This window comes from Arvicola amphibius, chromosome 4 (genome assembly GCF_903992535.2).
Source record: "Arvicola amphibius chromosome 4, mArvAmp1.2, whole genome shotgun sequence".
Classification (NCBI taxonomy): Eukaryota; Metazoa; Chordata; class Mammalia; order Rodentia; family Cricetidae; genus Arvicola; species Arvicola amphibius.
Window position 1 is genome coordinate 78,098,901 of NC_052050.1, and position 14,583 is coordinate 78,113,483.

Sequence of the window (14,583 nt, forward strand, 5' to 3'; positions counted from 1 at the left end):
TCAAAGTCTCATGGGAAACCAACATATGACTCTTTGACTCCACGTTACAGCCAAATTGTCACCTTTACAAAGAACCGAAATGAATAGTAATATTTAACCAGCCATATGAAAAGTCACTTGTTATTAAGCTAGATAGAACAGATAAATGAAGCTGAACGTATGAACTCAAGCACTGGTTTTCAAACAAACTGGTATCATGGATTTAGAATCATTCGTTCATTCACTGTTCAGAGGTGGTACTGTAATGAAAGACTTTGCAGATGCTAGTCATGTTCTCTCTACTCGTGAGCTACGTTTCAAGATCCAAAGTGTCTAAAAATTCATATAGCTTGCATATTAGCATTACATGGGTGGAAATCATGCGTCTATTTTAAAGCTGGCAAAAATCATTATCATTTCATATGTTAAGAGGAGAGTTCCTCACCAAAGTCACAGCTGGATATATATAATATTTATATATATGATATTTATATATAATATTTATATATATATATAAACTTAGCAGGTGTACTTTCTTATCAATGACAAAAATTAATTTTGGACATGGTTTCTTCAGGTGTGGCATGCACCTTGCAATCTTTTAACTTCTTGGGGAGTTAATAGTATTCCAAAGTTGCTGCATATAATGTTATGTACTCATAGACTCAGATACTAAGAAATCTGAGAATGGAGCATAGACACATTACGTCTGATGCTCCAAAAGCAGTCTAGGTGGATTAGGAAGCCTCTCTGTCAAGAAAAAGTCAAACCTTATATTTGAGAAGGAATATTCATAAAATGGATAGCACAGATTGGTTCTCAATGTAAAAATATAATGTCGTTGTGTATCTAAGCATCTGGATTGATGCTAAGAAATTTGCTATCTTTGCATACCATCTGAATAAATTGCAAAGACTAGAGATAACGGATTAAAAATGATGCAACCACTAGGTTATTGATACAAATTATAAAAAAGAAAGGCTTCTAAAAATGCTGATATATATTTCCTTTACTTAAGGCCTATCCTGTCTCAGGTCAAACCTTCGAATAGCAGTAGGATGGACCTCATACACCAATAGTTTAGGAAATCATATTTTTACTTTATTGTGTATATATAAATATCCTCTGAACGTTTTCATATGACTTTCAATTTGCTAGAGAATATTCTATAAATGCACACATGCACACATGCACACAGTTCCTCTAATGATTATTTGTGATTGTACTGATATTAGAGTCTGAGTAACAAGGCATGACTGCTAATTTTCATTTTATTGTACATTCTAACTCCTTAATAAATATTTGGTACCTACACCTAAACCACAGAGAGCCATGCGTTGCCAATGAACAGACAGCCTAAAGTACAAATTCAAAGTTAATTTTTGAGATCTATGACATTGAAAGATTTTCTTAAAGAAATAACTACATTACCAGAATATTACTGTTTTAGTCTAGAATTGCTTAATCTCTGAAAATAGCAAAAGCAGACTTGTGGGTTAGAGAACAGAAATAATGGTTAATCTCATAAAGTTCAGGCATACTCTTACAAAATAATAGAAACTCATGATTTAGAAAAATACAATTTTTAAAAACTGAAAGGCTTTTAAGCTCTAGGAAAGAATTTATTTATCTTTTTTTCATTCTTGAAAATGCTGACTTAAAAATATAATGGTCATAAAAACAAAGGAAAATTAGTAGAAATCTTTTTTCTATTTCTATTTAATTAATATTGGCTGGAATGTAATGAAACCAGATGTGCATGAGCTGAGTATTTTTTTAAACTGTAATATTGAATAACCTTATCTTTTTACATTTTGTTGGACAGTCTTAATTAATGGATAAGCAGCCATGCGACTTTTATAGGATCAAAACAGTTTATGCACATTTTTGATATTAAATATCTAGACAATAGCAGTTAATATTTGAAGTATCTTTCCAGGGCATTGATTTTATAATATTATCAGAAAATAGTTAGCTCTGATACTGACTGGCTAAACTTAAATTATCTTATATTTTTATGAATAAAATATTTAATTACATTATTTGCTATATATCCCAGATAATTTAAGAATGGTATGGTTTTTAGGAAATTTCTGTAAAAACTGAGATTCTCACATTTATTATTATTAATTATCATTATTATTACTGTTTACAAAACTCATTTACTTCCAGAAGAAAAGGCAAAAAGCTTTCTAGGAGTTTACTCATAGTTACATGTGAGATAACTTTCTCCTAGAAAGGAACCCTGTTATCTTCTTCATCATGTTTAAACACTGTGAACAAACAGAGATGTTTCTTCTGAATATAATTAGGAAATAGAGATATGTCAATGAAACTTAAGTTGTGTAAGTAATTCTTCAATAGGCATATCCATTATGACATCTTCAGCTTTATTATTTCGGAATGTACACCTGGATGTAATTAGGAATAAAATTCAAGACTTGGTTGGTCCAGGTACTGGAAATCAGCTTGTAGACATTATAATACTATTGTAAAAAGGTTAGTCCTTGTCCCTGTTAGCACCAAGTATCAACTCAAGAAAGAGTAAATAGAAGTAAAATGAGGAGAAATTTTCTATTGGGGACTTTTTTTTTAATATTGTTGTTTTTAAAAATGGGCGAACCAAAATAGATTAGAACGCGTAGTTCAGTACTAATTATTGAATGTAAAATGAACAAAAATAATGAGTCAGTGAAGTTCATATATCAAATAAAAATAATTGCAGAAAATGTGACTTAAAATTATAAATAGTTTGAAAATGTATAAACTCGTCAATAATTACTGGATTCCTTCTCATTTACAATCTCTTGCTTTTGTGGCAAGAGAACAAGAGACTCTTCTTGCAACCAGAAAACTCAAAGTTCAAGACTAAAATAGTTAAATAGTTGGGAAAATAGAGGTGAAAATCAGAAAGAGATGGAAAGATAAGTTTAAGAAGAAAGAAAGGAACACAGAGGCCAGGGATGGTGAATAGGACTGAAGTGTAGCAAGAAGCATCAGTGTGGTGGAGAGGTCTAGAGACAGGTCTGAAACGGAGGAGGACATGGGCACCGTGCAGAGACACAGAACTTCTTATGTTTGTCCGTAAATAGGACCAAATTGAAAGTTCACAATAAATTGCTTTTTATAATTTTTTCTATATGTTAAAATATATTAAGGATGGCTAGGTGTTCTCAGCTTTTCCCCAAACTAAGCAACTGTATAGACCTGGGTGAAATTTGATTTGTCTATATATAGACTTCATACCAACTCTGGGAACTGTAAAAAATAATCCACAGGCAGTCACCACATGTTTAATGCTGAAGAAATATTTCAGAGGTTCTGAGAACAAGGGATACCCTGTCGCTACACCCTTTCTTTTTGTCTCTTCTGTAGAGACCTCTTCCGTTTCATGGTTTGCTTCAGTTCCACTGTGAACCAGACTGGCATATAGTGAACATATTGTACAGGTATCCCCATTTTGCCCTTTCCAAAACAAATTCCAGCAAATCTATGGTTAACAATAATACAAATGGGATGGAGCACAGGAGACAAAATATGGGTAAAGTCACAACTAAAGGACTAACAGAAGCTCTTCATCCCTCCCTCTTTTTGTTTCTGGAATTTCTTGGAAGTACTGTTAACAATTTCTAAATCTACTTTTAAGTTTAATGATGTAACAAATAATGCAAGGAATGATGGATGGCTCTCAAAAGATTTTGGCACTAAAAACCACACAGATAAGGAAAGCCAAGGAAAGAGATGTGAGTCAATATTTTAGTGTTATAAGCCCAGCTGGGTGAGTAGAAAAGTAAAATTTATAGATACATAGAGTTTAAGACAGTGAGTCTATCCCTGCTACATATGAACAGTATTTAGTTAAATACTTAATATTTTTTGTTATATGCATTATTGTTTTAAATTCTTTGGTTCTGGTCTTGTTCTTTTTCTAAATAAAAATAAACAGGTTAATGGGGATTTAAGCATATCTTTGGGTCATTAGCGACTTTAGGTACACAAAATATTTTAGAAGTAGTAGGCTTAAGAGGTAATCTTTGCCTCTAGATATATGTACTGGATAGTTTTATGTCAACTTGATACAGTATAGAGTCATGTGGAATCAAGAATCTCAACTGAAATACAAAATGCCCTCTAGATTAGTCTGTGGCCTGCCGTGGTTCATTTTCTCAATTGATGATTGATATGGTGGGAGCCAGGTCACTATAACTGGTATCACACTGGGTAGGTAGTCCTGCAGGTTGTAAGAGAAGGCAGACAAACCAACCCATGATGAAGCAAGCCGGTAAGAAGCACTCCTCCATGACTTCTTCTGCATCAGCTCCTGCCTCCAGGTTTGCCTGACATCAGTTCTGGCTTTGACCTCTCCCCTCAGTGAAAAAGTGTGTTGTGGAATTGTATGCTGAAATAAACCCCTTTCCCTAGCTTGGTTTACTCATGGTATTTATCTCAGGAGTAGAAACCTTAATTAAAACAGCATCCTTTATCTTTATCACTAGAATTTTTCTAACCCCAGCCTTTCATCAAAGCTCTTGATAGCAAAAGGCAGGAGAATCCGGAGTTTAAAGTCATCATGGGTTGCAAAATAATTTCATACCAGCTCTGCTACCAAAGACCCTGTAAAAATAAACAGAGAAGCTAAAACAAAAGTTTCCCCAATCTTGAGTTAGTCCAACTCTCACAAAATCTTTTGAGCTAATTCTTAGCCCAGCTCTTATAAGAGGACTCAGCTTGAAAAAGCCAACAGGCCTGAAGTTCTTTGTCATTGAAAAAAAAAAAAGATGTTGGTTTCTCAGGGAGTTTACTTGTCTTTTGGGTTGTGCTTTTCTTTCAAATATGAGAAAAGTGGAAAACTAAAGGAAGGCAAATGTGAGTGAACTGTCTATTTTGTGCAATGCTTAAGAGTTTAAGTCAGTTGGGCGGTGGTGGCGCAGGCCTTTAATCCCAGCACTAAGGAGGCAGAGGCAGGCGGATCTCTGTGAGTTCGAGACCAGCCTGGTCTACAAGAGCTAGCTCCAGGACAAGCTCTAAAGCTGCAGAGAAACCCTGTCTTGAAAAACCAAAAAAAAAAAAAAAAAAAAAAAAAAAAAGAGTTTAAGTCACAGCCAGCTGGTGGTGGCATACGCCTTTAATTCCAGCACTTAGGAGACAGAGAAAGGCATATATCTATGTGAGTTCGAAGCCAGCCTGGTCTACCGAGTAAGACGCCAAAGCTACACAGAGAAACCCTGTCTCGAAAAACAAACAAAAAAAATGTTTAAGTCACTACAACAAACAAGGAAACATTGTAGTTTCATTATTTTTAATATTTATTTTTACTTTAAATTAAAATTAATTCATGATCTTTAATGTTCAATAAAAAGACTTTCAAAAAATAAACATCAACACTCCCAATTTAATCAGACCCAAAGTCGATGAAGGTCAATGAACTCTTGTGCAGTCAGGTGATGTACATGAGTTCTGAAGGTGATCCTGAAGCAGACTGTTTTCAAGTTTAAATACTGTCACATTTTTTTTTATTTTTGGTAGTGGATAAGTGCATAAACATAAATTTGATAGTGAAGAGGTGAAATCCAATGGGAAGCTCCACAGCATCAGAATGATTATTTTATACTTTTTAAAAAACTAAATAAATATAATTGACTAACTCATAAGAAACCTTGTATTCAACCACCTTTTATGATTATTTGGCATCCCAAGTAATACTGAGATCAGAGAGAAAATTATATTCATATTTAACGTTAAAATACTGGTTTGTATTTGGGTTTGGATGAAATTCAAACAGCTTATATTTCTTTCACAATGTGATAGTGTTAGAATGAAAAAGGTCATATATATTGAAGAAAAATCACAAAATACAAATAAAAAGACTCTGCTTATTTAATCCCTTCTCATGATTGCTTTATTTTACAAAAAAATCCTGAAAATATATTTAAAATTTATACACTTAGAATTATTAACTTTAAAATTTTAGTTTTATGGAGTTTGAATGCAAGCTATGGAACAGATGTTCAAATATTTTCAAATGCAACAACCTTCCACAGTAAAAGTAGATGCAGACAGTCTATGATATAGTTGTATTTTGAGAGAAAGACAGCTACCAAAACCCAAGAGACACAGTTCAATAAAAAGAAAACCCCTCTGAATCTTTTCTGGTTGAAGTCTCAGTTGGATTATGAATGCAGCTTATGTAATGGATCACCATTATATACTATGGAATGTTCTAGTACATTTATAAATATTCTATTCTAGTTGTTCTTGTTGTATGTCGATCATCTACAAGATCAATGCAGGAATTTCCTCACATAAGAGACTATACTCAGGTTACAAAAACCAGTCTTGGAAAATGGAAATGGATAATTTCTGTGCCACTATAATTAATATTTTCTATCCTTTCCATTTACATTTTTCCCAGTCCATTGGGAAGGTTCTTATGACAGAATGTGAATTCTGTAAATGAAAATGTATATAATTTTCCTGAGATAAGAACCTCAGAGTTAGGAATCACAGAAAATCATTTTTGGAAATCTAACAGACAACTAATTTCTATGGGGTGAAATATTATCTGATATTGCTATGTTGCCATCATATATCTCAAGTACTACATGGAGTTTTTTGCTCCAAAGCTTTATATGACAGCATACATATAAAAAGAAGCTCATTTTCCCCAAGAATATCATGCACACCCTTTCTCTAAAGTGAACACTGTTCTAGAAGACAGCACTCCTAAGACAATAGAAGGAAAATGTTTTTCAGTAGAAGTGAAATGTATATGCTGCGCCATAGTAAAATTAATCTACTTTTTCCCTACATAGATGCTTGTATTATTTGAGTTCTCTGAACCCCAGCCCACTAAGTGGTCAGAGACATTATAGACATCTTAAAGCATATCTCTTCACCTTATATCTTATTTTAGAAGGTAAACACAAACTAGGTTGATTTACAAATTAACCAGGGAAGAACTTCCATCTTTCCCCCTGTTGTATTAGGAGAACAGCAAGGTTGGCAGATAAGTGTTGCTTCTAGCAGGTTGATTTGGAGCTGTGGCATGGTCCTGTCTAACATGATGGTGTTTAAGTCGGAACCCAGGGTATTTCCAGTTCTTAAACAGGACCATTTGAAACTAAGATTTTTGCATTTATTTTATGATCCTAATGTGAGTCCATTTGGTCTCAATATAGGATTTAATAAATTAAGAGTGCATGAAAACTTTCCCAGTGAATATTTCCGAATTGTTCAGTTGACAGCATTTTCATCTAGCATGTGGCTAATGCCCCATTAAACAAGCTGTTCTTATGGGCATTGTTAAAATGTTGCCTAAAACTCTCCCCTCTCCCTTTTTTTCTTAGTATAGTCTTTTTTTATACTCCACTATTCACACAGTATCAGCTATTTTCTCAAGCTTCAAGTAACAATGTTACTCCTGTACCCAAAGGCTTTCCATGGCATTAACAGAAAGTTCAGCTGCTTTCTGACATCCACAGGGGCCTCCACTACAGTCCCACTTACTTCAAAGCACACCTTATTCTGTGATCATTAGCATTACTAGGCTCCAAACATTCCAATCCTTTCCTTCTGTCTCCTATACAGCCATCTACGAACCTACCTGTCTATCTAGTATCTACCTATCAAATATTGGTTGAATAAGCTTTCGTTTATAGAGTGAAGAGATGTGCTGCGGGATGGAAATATTAGTCACTTTTGTTCACAGTTTTCTTACTGTTATAAAGAATTATGTCGCCGGGCGGTGGTGGCACACGCCTTTAATCCCAGCACTCGGGAGGCAGAGGCAGGCGGATCTCTGAGTTCGAGGCCAGCCTGGTCTACAAGAGCTAGTTCCAGGACAGGCTCTAGAAACCACAGGGAAACCCTGTCTCGAAAAACAAAAAAAAAAAAACCAAACAAACAAACAAAAAAAGAATTATGTCTAGCTAGCACACTGAATATGAGAAATAAGCTAAATTCACACACATAACCAATGCTTCTTTGACCCTACAATCTTATTTCTAAAATCACTTCAATAATGATCCCTTTATTATTTCTTCATTCATAACATGAAAAAAAGGGTAGGTTTAAAAAGATGCAAGGATGGTTCTTACAATCACACAGCTTTTCCTAGAAGAAAATCAGAGTTAAAAGCTGAGTACTTACTCTCTCAGTCCAATGCATGGTCTACTTACTTTACTGTAGTGCTGTTTTCTTTTATGCCTCTGGCACTAATCATCCATTGGAAATATCCCTATACTTTTAGTAGTGTCTCAATATTGTAGGAAAGTCTTGGTCAAAGAGATTTGTTGTCTGGCAGTTGGAAGGTGATGTAGTATTGGTATCTGTTTAAACAGTACAGAAAGGTGGGATTTTTTTTAAGGACTGACTTTAAAATATAAATTTCTTACTTTGATTTTATTATTATATTCTCCAAAATTGTGGTAACAATCATCACTGTGATCCCATTTTATATGAAGTATCCATGTATTTTGCCTCGAATCATGAATATGTGCAGCCGTCTCCACTTTGAGAATCCATCGAATTTTAGTTACTTAGGCTATGAAAAGACTGCTGGGAAGAAAACAAGCTGGGGAAAATTATTTGAAAATTTAAATCTTTGAACAGTTCTTCCATTCAAATTCTTTTAACTGATATGTATTTTTGAGCCAATTCCTTAGTTATAGAAGGGATTTGGCCATATTTGGTTTTTGCTAGGTTACAGGTATTTCTACCTAAGTTTCTTTTAAGGGTCATGATTCCTCTCATATGCTCTCAAGTAGAAGACATTAGAACATAAAATGTCATTTTTTTCAGGCTTTTCGTCATGTGATCTGTAGAAAAATATCGGGCATCATCCAAGTATGCTTAATGAAATGTTAGTGCCGTATCAAATCATTGAATTCTGGTATTAGAGCATATAATTCAATTTTGGTTTTTCTTGATTTAGATAGATAATACCTGATAGATAAATGATAGTTGATGAGATAGTTAGATGATAGATAGGTGATAGATTGATTGATTGATATATGGTATATATTATCCCATCTCTCTCTCTCTCTCTCTATATATATATATATATATATATATATATATATATAAAATAGATGATAGTCAAACAGATAGACAGACAGACAGATAGATAGTAGATAGATAGATAGATAGATAGATAGATAGATAGATAGATAGATAGATGTTACTTGGGAATCTCACTGAGGAAGACCTAGAAAGAAAATATTTTTCAAACACACAAGCAAAATGAGGTTCATTAGCAGTAGTTCAAGATCTCAACAAGAGCACCAAGAGATGACAATATTTCCACTTCCTCTTGGTCCTGAGCCTATGCAGGCCTTAATGTCAAGTCATCATTTCTTAGTCAAACACAGTGAGATAGCCTTACCAAAGAGCTTTGCTGAAATTCATTTGTAGAAATGTTTTCTCTTGAGACTCTGTGCTTGGGATTATTAGGAAGAGTGACTGACAGAATTCTCAGGACATTCCTGATACCGATGACAGGTCTGTTTTGGCCAAGAACTTGCCCTTTACTCTGAATTCATGCTGGACTACAAGAAGTATGGAGTAATGAAAGCCACAAAAATGAATGAAACAATTATTTAAATATTAGCATTTGATATTTTAATATTTTTTGAGATTTGTAAACTTCTTAACAATAGATTTTAGCCCAAAACTTCATGTATTATTTTGGCCTAAAACTCAGCAGGAAATCATTGTATGGTTTTGAAAGCATTACCAAAGACCTTTGGGAACCAAACAGATAAATAAAGCTGATTATATTTACTTGAAACATAATGTCTTAGAGTCATTAAGAAGAAAGAAAGCAAAGAAAGTGTTCATTCTCCTGTTGTAATTGCTCAATGCTGCTCAAGAACTGAGTGGCAGGCTGAGTTTCACTTGACTATGCTTCTTCCCTCTCCTATGACATTAACCATTCTTTACATCTAGTAGTTACTTGTTTCTGCTCTCCTTCATAAGTATGATTCAGGTTTGCAACTTCCCTTCTCTTCCTTCCCTCCCTACCCTACCCTCCCTTTCCCTCCTCTCCCCTTCCTCTCCTCCCCTCTCATTCAATTCTGTTCCCCTCCTCTTCTTTCCCCTTTACCTATCTCCCCTCCTTCTCTCTGTCCACTTTTCTCTCTTTTCCATTTGGAAGTTAAAAGAAAATGACAGAGATTCACAGTGAGAAACTCTTTAAGGATACATATATGATTAGAGAATACAGTGAGGAAGTCATTTCAGATGTCTGTGATGCAGGGACTTTAGGTCCGATTTCATGTTTTGGAATATAAAGTGAACACTAGCAAATCTCAGAGGCAAGTGGCTGTTATAAAATAAAGTATCTGAAGATTATGAACTGATATAATGACAATTTTGCAGGCCAAGGATGAATAAAAGATAATAAAAATTTTAAAACTTTAGAATTTAAAAATTTTAGAATGTAGTTATAGTCATTCACATAAATTGTTTCCCATTTTTAATCTAATCTTTACATGTCACAGGTACAATTATATACAGTTATAGATGTACCTAAACTTAACTATATTTCATGTTTTACTCATTTGGCCCAATCATCTTTATAAATAGGATTTTACTTTCAAAATTGTTGATTATATAACTGGCCATCTATTAGCCTTCAATCTTAAAACAACAGAGAAAAAATGGTACCTATATTCTGTAAATTTTCATCTTGCTTCTTCAGAGCACTTCATCATGAATGATGATACAAAGCACTTGATACTAAAAAAAAAACAAATGCTAGTCCAATTTCCTTAAACTAGCTACCTTGTGGAATTTCCATAATAGAAACTTAGTTTTCTTCATATACAAGAAACAGACAATAGTGGCATAGATTTGTAAGACAGGGCTCCAGGTTGGCAAATTTTGCCAAAGTGCAGATGAATTAGTTAGCATTTCCTAAATGAACATGCATCTCAAGGATGAAAGTAAAATGGAAAAGCAGAAATAACTTTGACACTGCATGCCACTCGGTTACATAAGATAATTACCATAGATCATCTATTTAATAGTCGCTATGCAATAAGATTTGAACCTTGGAAATAATAGAAGGCCAACTCGATGAATTAAAAGCAACACCCAATAGGAATATCAGATCATATGATGACAAATTATTAGAAAACAAGGTCAGTTTCAAATTCTTTCTCTTGCACAGTTTCAGTAGACATTAACAGCACAAAAATGGATAATAAATAATAAAACACAAATTATTTCCAATGTTCATACTTGGTAGGAAATAATTTAGACTGCAAAATTTCCTAAAATCTACTATCTTTTTTTGCACCTCTGTCGAATAAGATGTGTCTATTTTATTGTATCACATAAAATCTAAGTGTGCGATACAGAAGAGAAGAATTAAAAGAGACACCACATGATATAAGCTTTAGTTTTTATAAATATGTCGCATTCACTTTCCTTTTGTGATTTTTCATAGAAAAATGGTTACAACATTGTTATAAAATGTTACTAACTGAAGGAGCCCTAAGTTCAACAGAATAAACATGCATGAAAATATCATAGTGAAATCATTATATAAGTTTTCATTATCATATCAAATAATGAGATGTTTTAAATCAGAAAAAATATAGTTAAAATATATGGAGAAAAAGTCTGTGATACAGACAAAGGTACATATGAGAGTGGGTGTTAGAAGATGCAGAGCCAAGGATGTAAGAGGAAAACGGTAACACAGCTGAGGCCCATTGCTGAGCATTTACTTCTCTACAGCTACAGCCTGGTTAGAAGTGAGATCTAAATCCACAGTTCTATGATTTTTTTGTTACAAGCTATGAAAAATTTAAGACTGCTTAAAGGCTAAACCAACGATCCTTCTCAGATGAAGAAACTTATCGGTTGTTTTAAAATCAAGGAAATATTTGCTCAGACAAGAAAAAGTGAAATGATTGTCTCAAACTCTATTTCCTCCTCTGCTTGTTTTCGTTGATTGAGATGAACCTCTTGGTAATGAATTTATCCTGAAGTCTTGAGTACCCACAAGTGAATTGCTGAAGGAGACAGGCTAGCTCTTGATCCTCGAATACTTTACTGCTGCAGCAGTAGGGTGAAGGTCTCAATGTCCCGCGACAGCATCACAAATGAAAGGACGTGTTAGGAGCTCTTACGAGACTGGGTTGTCATTTCCCAGAGTGCACCTGAAAATTATTTAGCACTCTTTCCCATTCTTACCCCTAAACAAATGGTTTCCTTTCAGCCAGTGATCTGTTCCTCTTTCTTTGTTAGCAACTGTATTTCTTTGAAAATATCTCTGCTGAGTTGTCACAAAACTGCAACAAATATGGTTCATTGGTTTCTGTATAGGCCATCAGAGGCCACTCTAATAAAAATTACATTCAATGAGAAAAAAAGCCAGCATACTATATTAACTTTTTCCATGCCACAATATGTTCTCCTCATCATCAAAACTAAAAATGCTTCCATTACTTGTCATGATTTTCCCACGGAGTCGTTTGGATAATTCAGGTATGATTTAGTAACATAAAGCAATCATTTATGAAGCATACACTTGAGGCAAGAATCCATAAAGCCTGCTAAACACTCCTCTATAGCTCCCAAGGGTAGACAATGCACCCGGGAGATCTCTCTAACTATGTAAAAATATTTAACCGTCAGGCATATGGCTGTACTAACATTTTTCGTAATAAAATGTGAAGTGGTTCCAAACCGCTTAGACAAGTGTGTCGTTCTGAAAAAGTTGTGAAGAAGCAGCTAAGATCTCCTGAAAGTCAGCCTCCCAAGGTGGCATATTTAGGATCTTTACCTCATTGAAAGTACTAACTGTGAAATTTCATGTGTAAGTAGTCAATTACCTGAACCACATAGTGCACAAGTTTTAGAAATGGCTAATCAAAGCCAATGAATTTCCCAATTGGGTGTGAGCATGTGAGAGTTAGCTCTAATAGCGGCTCTTGATAGACACTCACTGGCACAATTTCCTGCTTCATCAGAGCGCGTAACCGAGGTGAAGACTGACATCTTCGTCACCAGTTTTGGGCCAGTTTCGGACCATGATATGGTAAGTGCCACTACACATTTGATTTCTTGGTTTTGTTTAGAGTTTTAAAATTAAAATCTAATCACATCATTTCCCTCTTCCTTGCTCTGTCTGAATTCCTTTTTAAGGACTCTCTTCCTTCTTGTTGCTATTTGAAATCATGGTCTCCTTTTTCTTTGATCGTTATTGTTATATATGTCTAACAATGCATATACAGTGTTTACGTCACATAGTGTTACGTGTGTGTGTGTGTGTGTGTGTGTGTGTGTGTGCACGTGCGTGCATGTGATATGGGGGTTGAACACTTGGTACTGGGTAACTATAGTGGTATATTATTTGTATTTTGAAAACTTGTTCCCAGGAAAGACTAATTCTCCCCCGCTCAGTCTCCCTTAGTTGCCTTTAGCTCTTTGTCTTTTGGTAGAGCCCTGTGATTTTTTTTTTCCCTCTTTCATGTTAGGAAGGCTGCTGGTGTTGTAGCTCAGGTCTTGTTCAGATAGAGGCATTGTTGGATCCTGAGGGAAGCTTACCTGAAATTTCTAGTATTTTTTTAAATAGATGTTTTAAAAAGAAGGTATAGACTAAGAACTTACTTGAAAAGCCTTGTTTGGTTATAATGTGTCTTTGTGTATATTATAACAAATACATGTGTATATGCTGACATTATATACTTCATAACACACACACACACACACACACACACACACACACATTGTTTCTGTGTTTATTAGTCAACCATTACAGAATTCTCCCTTTCATCTCTAAAATGACTGTTGTGCTTAGCTTCTGACCACGGGACTCAATGCGCCTCGTGCCTTTCACTTCAGTTGTGAGAACACGGTAATTCAGGGGTGTCAAGCTTCCAGATAAGCACTGCTATTCCAGAACAAGCAGCCATTTGTACCACCATGTTTGAATCCTTTTTGGCTATATATGGAGAATGAATATCAAAGTTGAGAGAACACTTGACCCTAATTAAAAGAAAAAAAAATACTGAGAGGGAGAAATGCAGGACCGAGAGATGTTCTTTGCTGCAAAATATGCATCAAATTATTTCCAAAAGTGGAACTGTGTGTGTCTGTCCTTTCTTTTTTATAGAAAAATATTAGAAACTTTAAGAGTTCCATTAATATAACTGAAACATTGTAAAGATGTCATGAAAACATACCATTATGAATATTTCAAATATGTCTGATTATTTTAAGATGTCTTTTATTAGTTCTTAATACAAATGTGTTTTTGATTTCGTCGTAGCTCAGGGAGAAATCAAGTAAAAGCTGCAGAGTTTTCTTGGTTTAAAAGGAAACTCAAATAATTCTTCCTGAATTCCATATTAGGCATTCTTAATCTCGGCATCATTCTCTTTCACTCACTCCCAGGCTTCATTGCCCTCCTACAGTGCTTGTGCTTGTCCTTATTACTATAAGGTGATGCAGTCTGTGAGTTTGCAAACCTGTCTCTAGGAGTAAATAAGGCCGCAGTAAAGTCTCACCACCACCCAATTAAAGCACAATATAATAAAATCATATTCATATGATACAGAATATTCGGTATTCTGGGTAAAATTTTAAAAGCCA

At 34.6% G+C, this 14,583-nt stretch overlaps 1 protein-coding gene across 1 annotated transcript in view; it reads left to right on the forward strand.

Annotated features, from left to right (window-relative positions):
- Gabra1 (gamma-aminobutyric acid type A receptor subunit alpha1) overlaps positions 1-14,583 on the forward strand; it is a 51,297-nt gene that overhangs the window by 4,512 nt on the left and 32,202 nt on the right. The window contains exon 3 of the mRNA XM_038327184.1: positions 12,960-13,027. Within this exon, the coding sequence (XP_038183112.1) occupies positions 12,960-13,027 (68 nt within the window). The remainder of the gene's footprint in view (positions 1-12,959; positions 13,028-14,583) is intronic.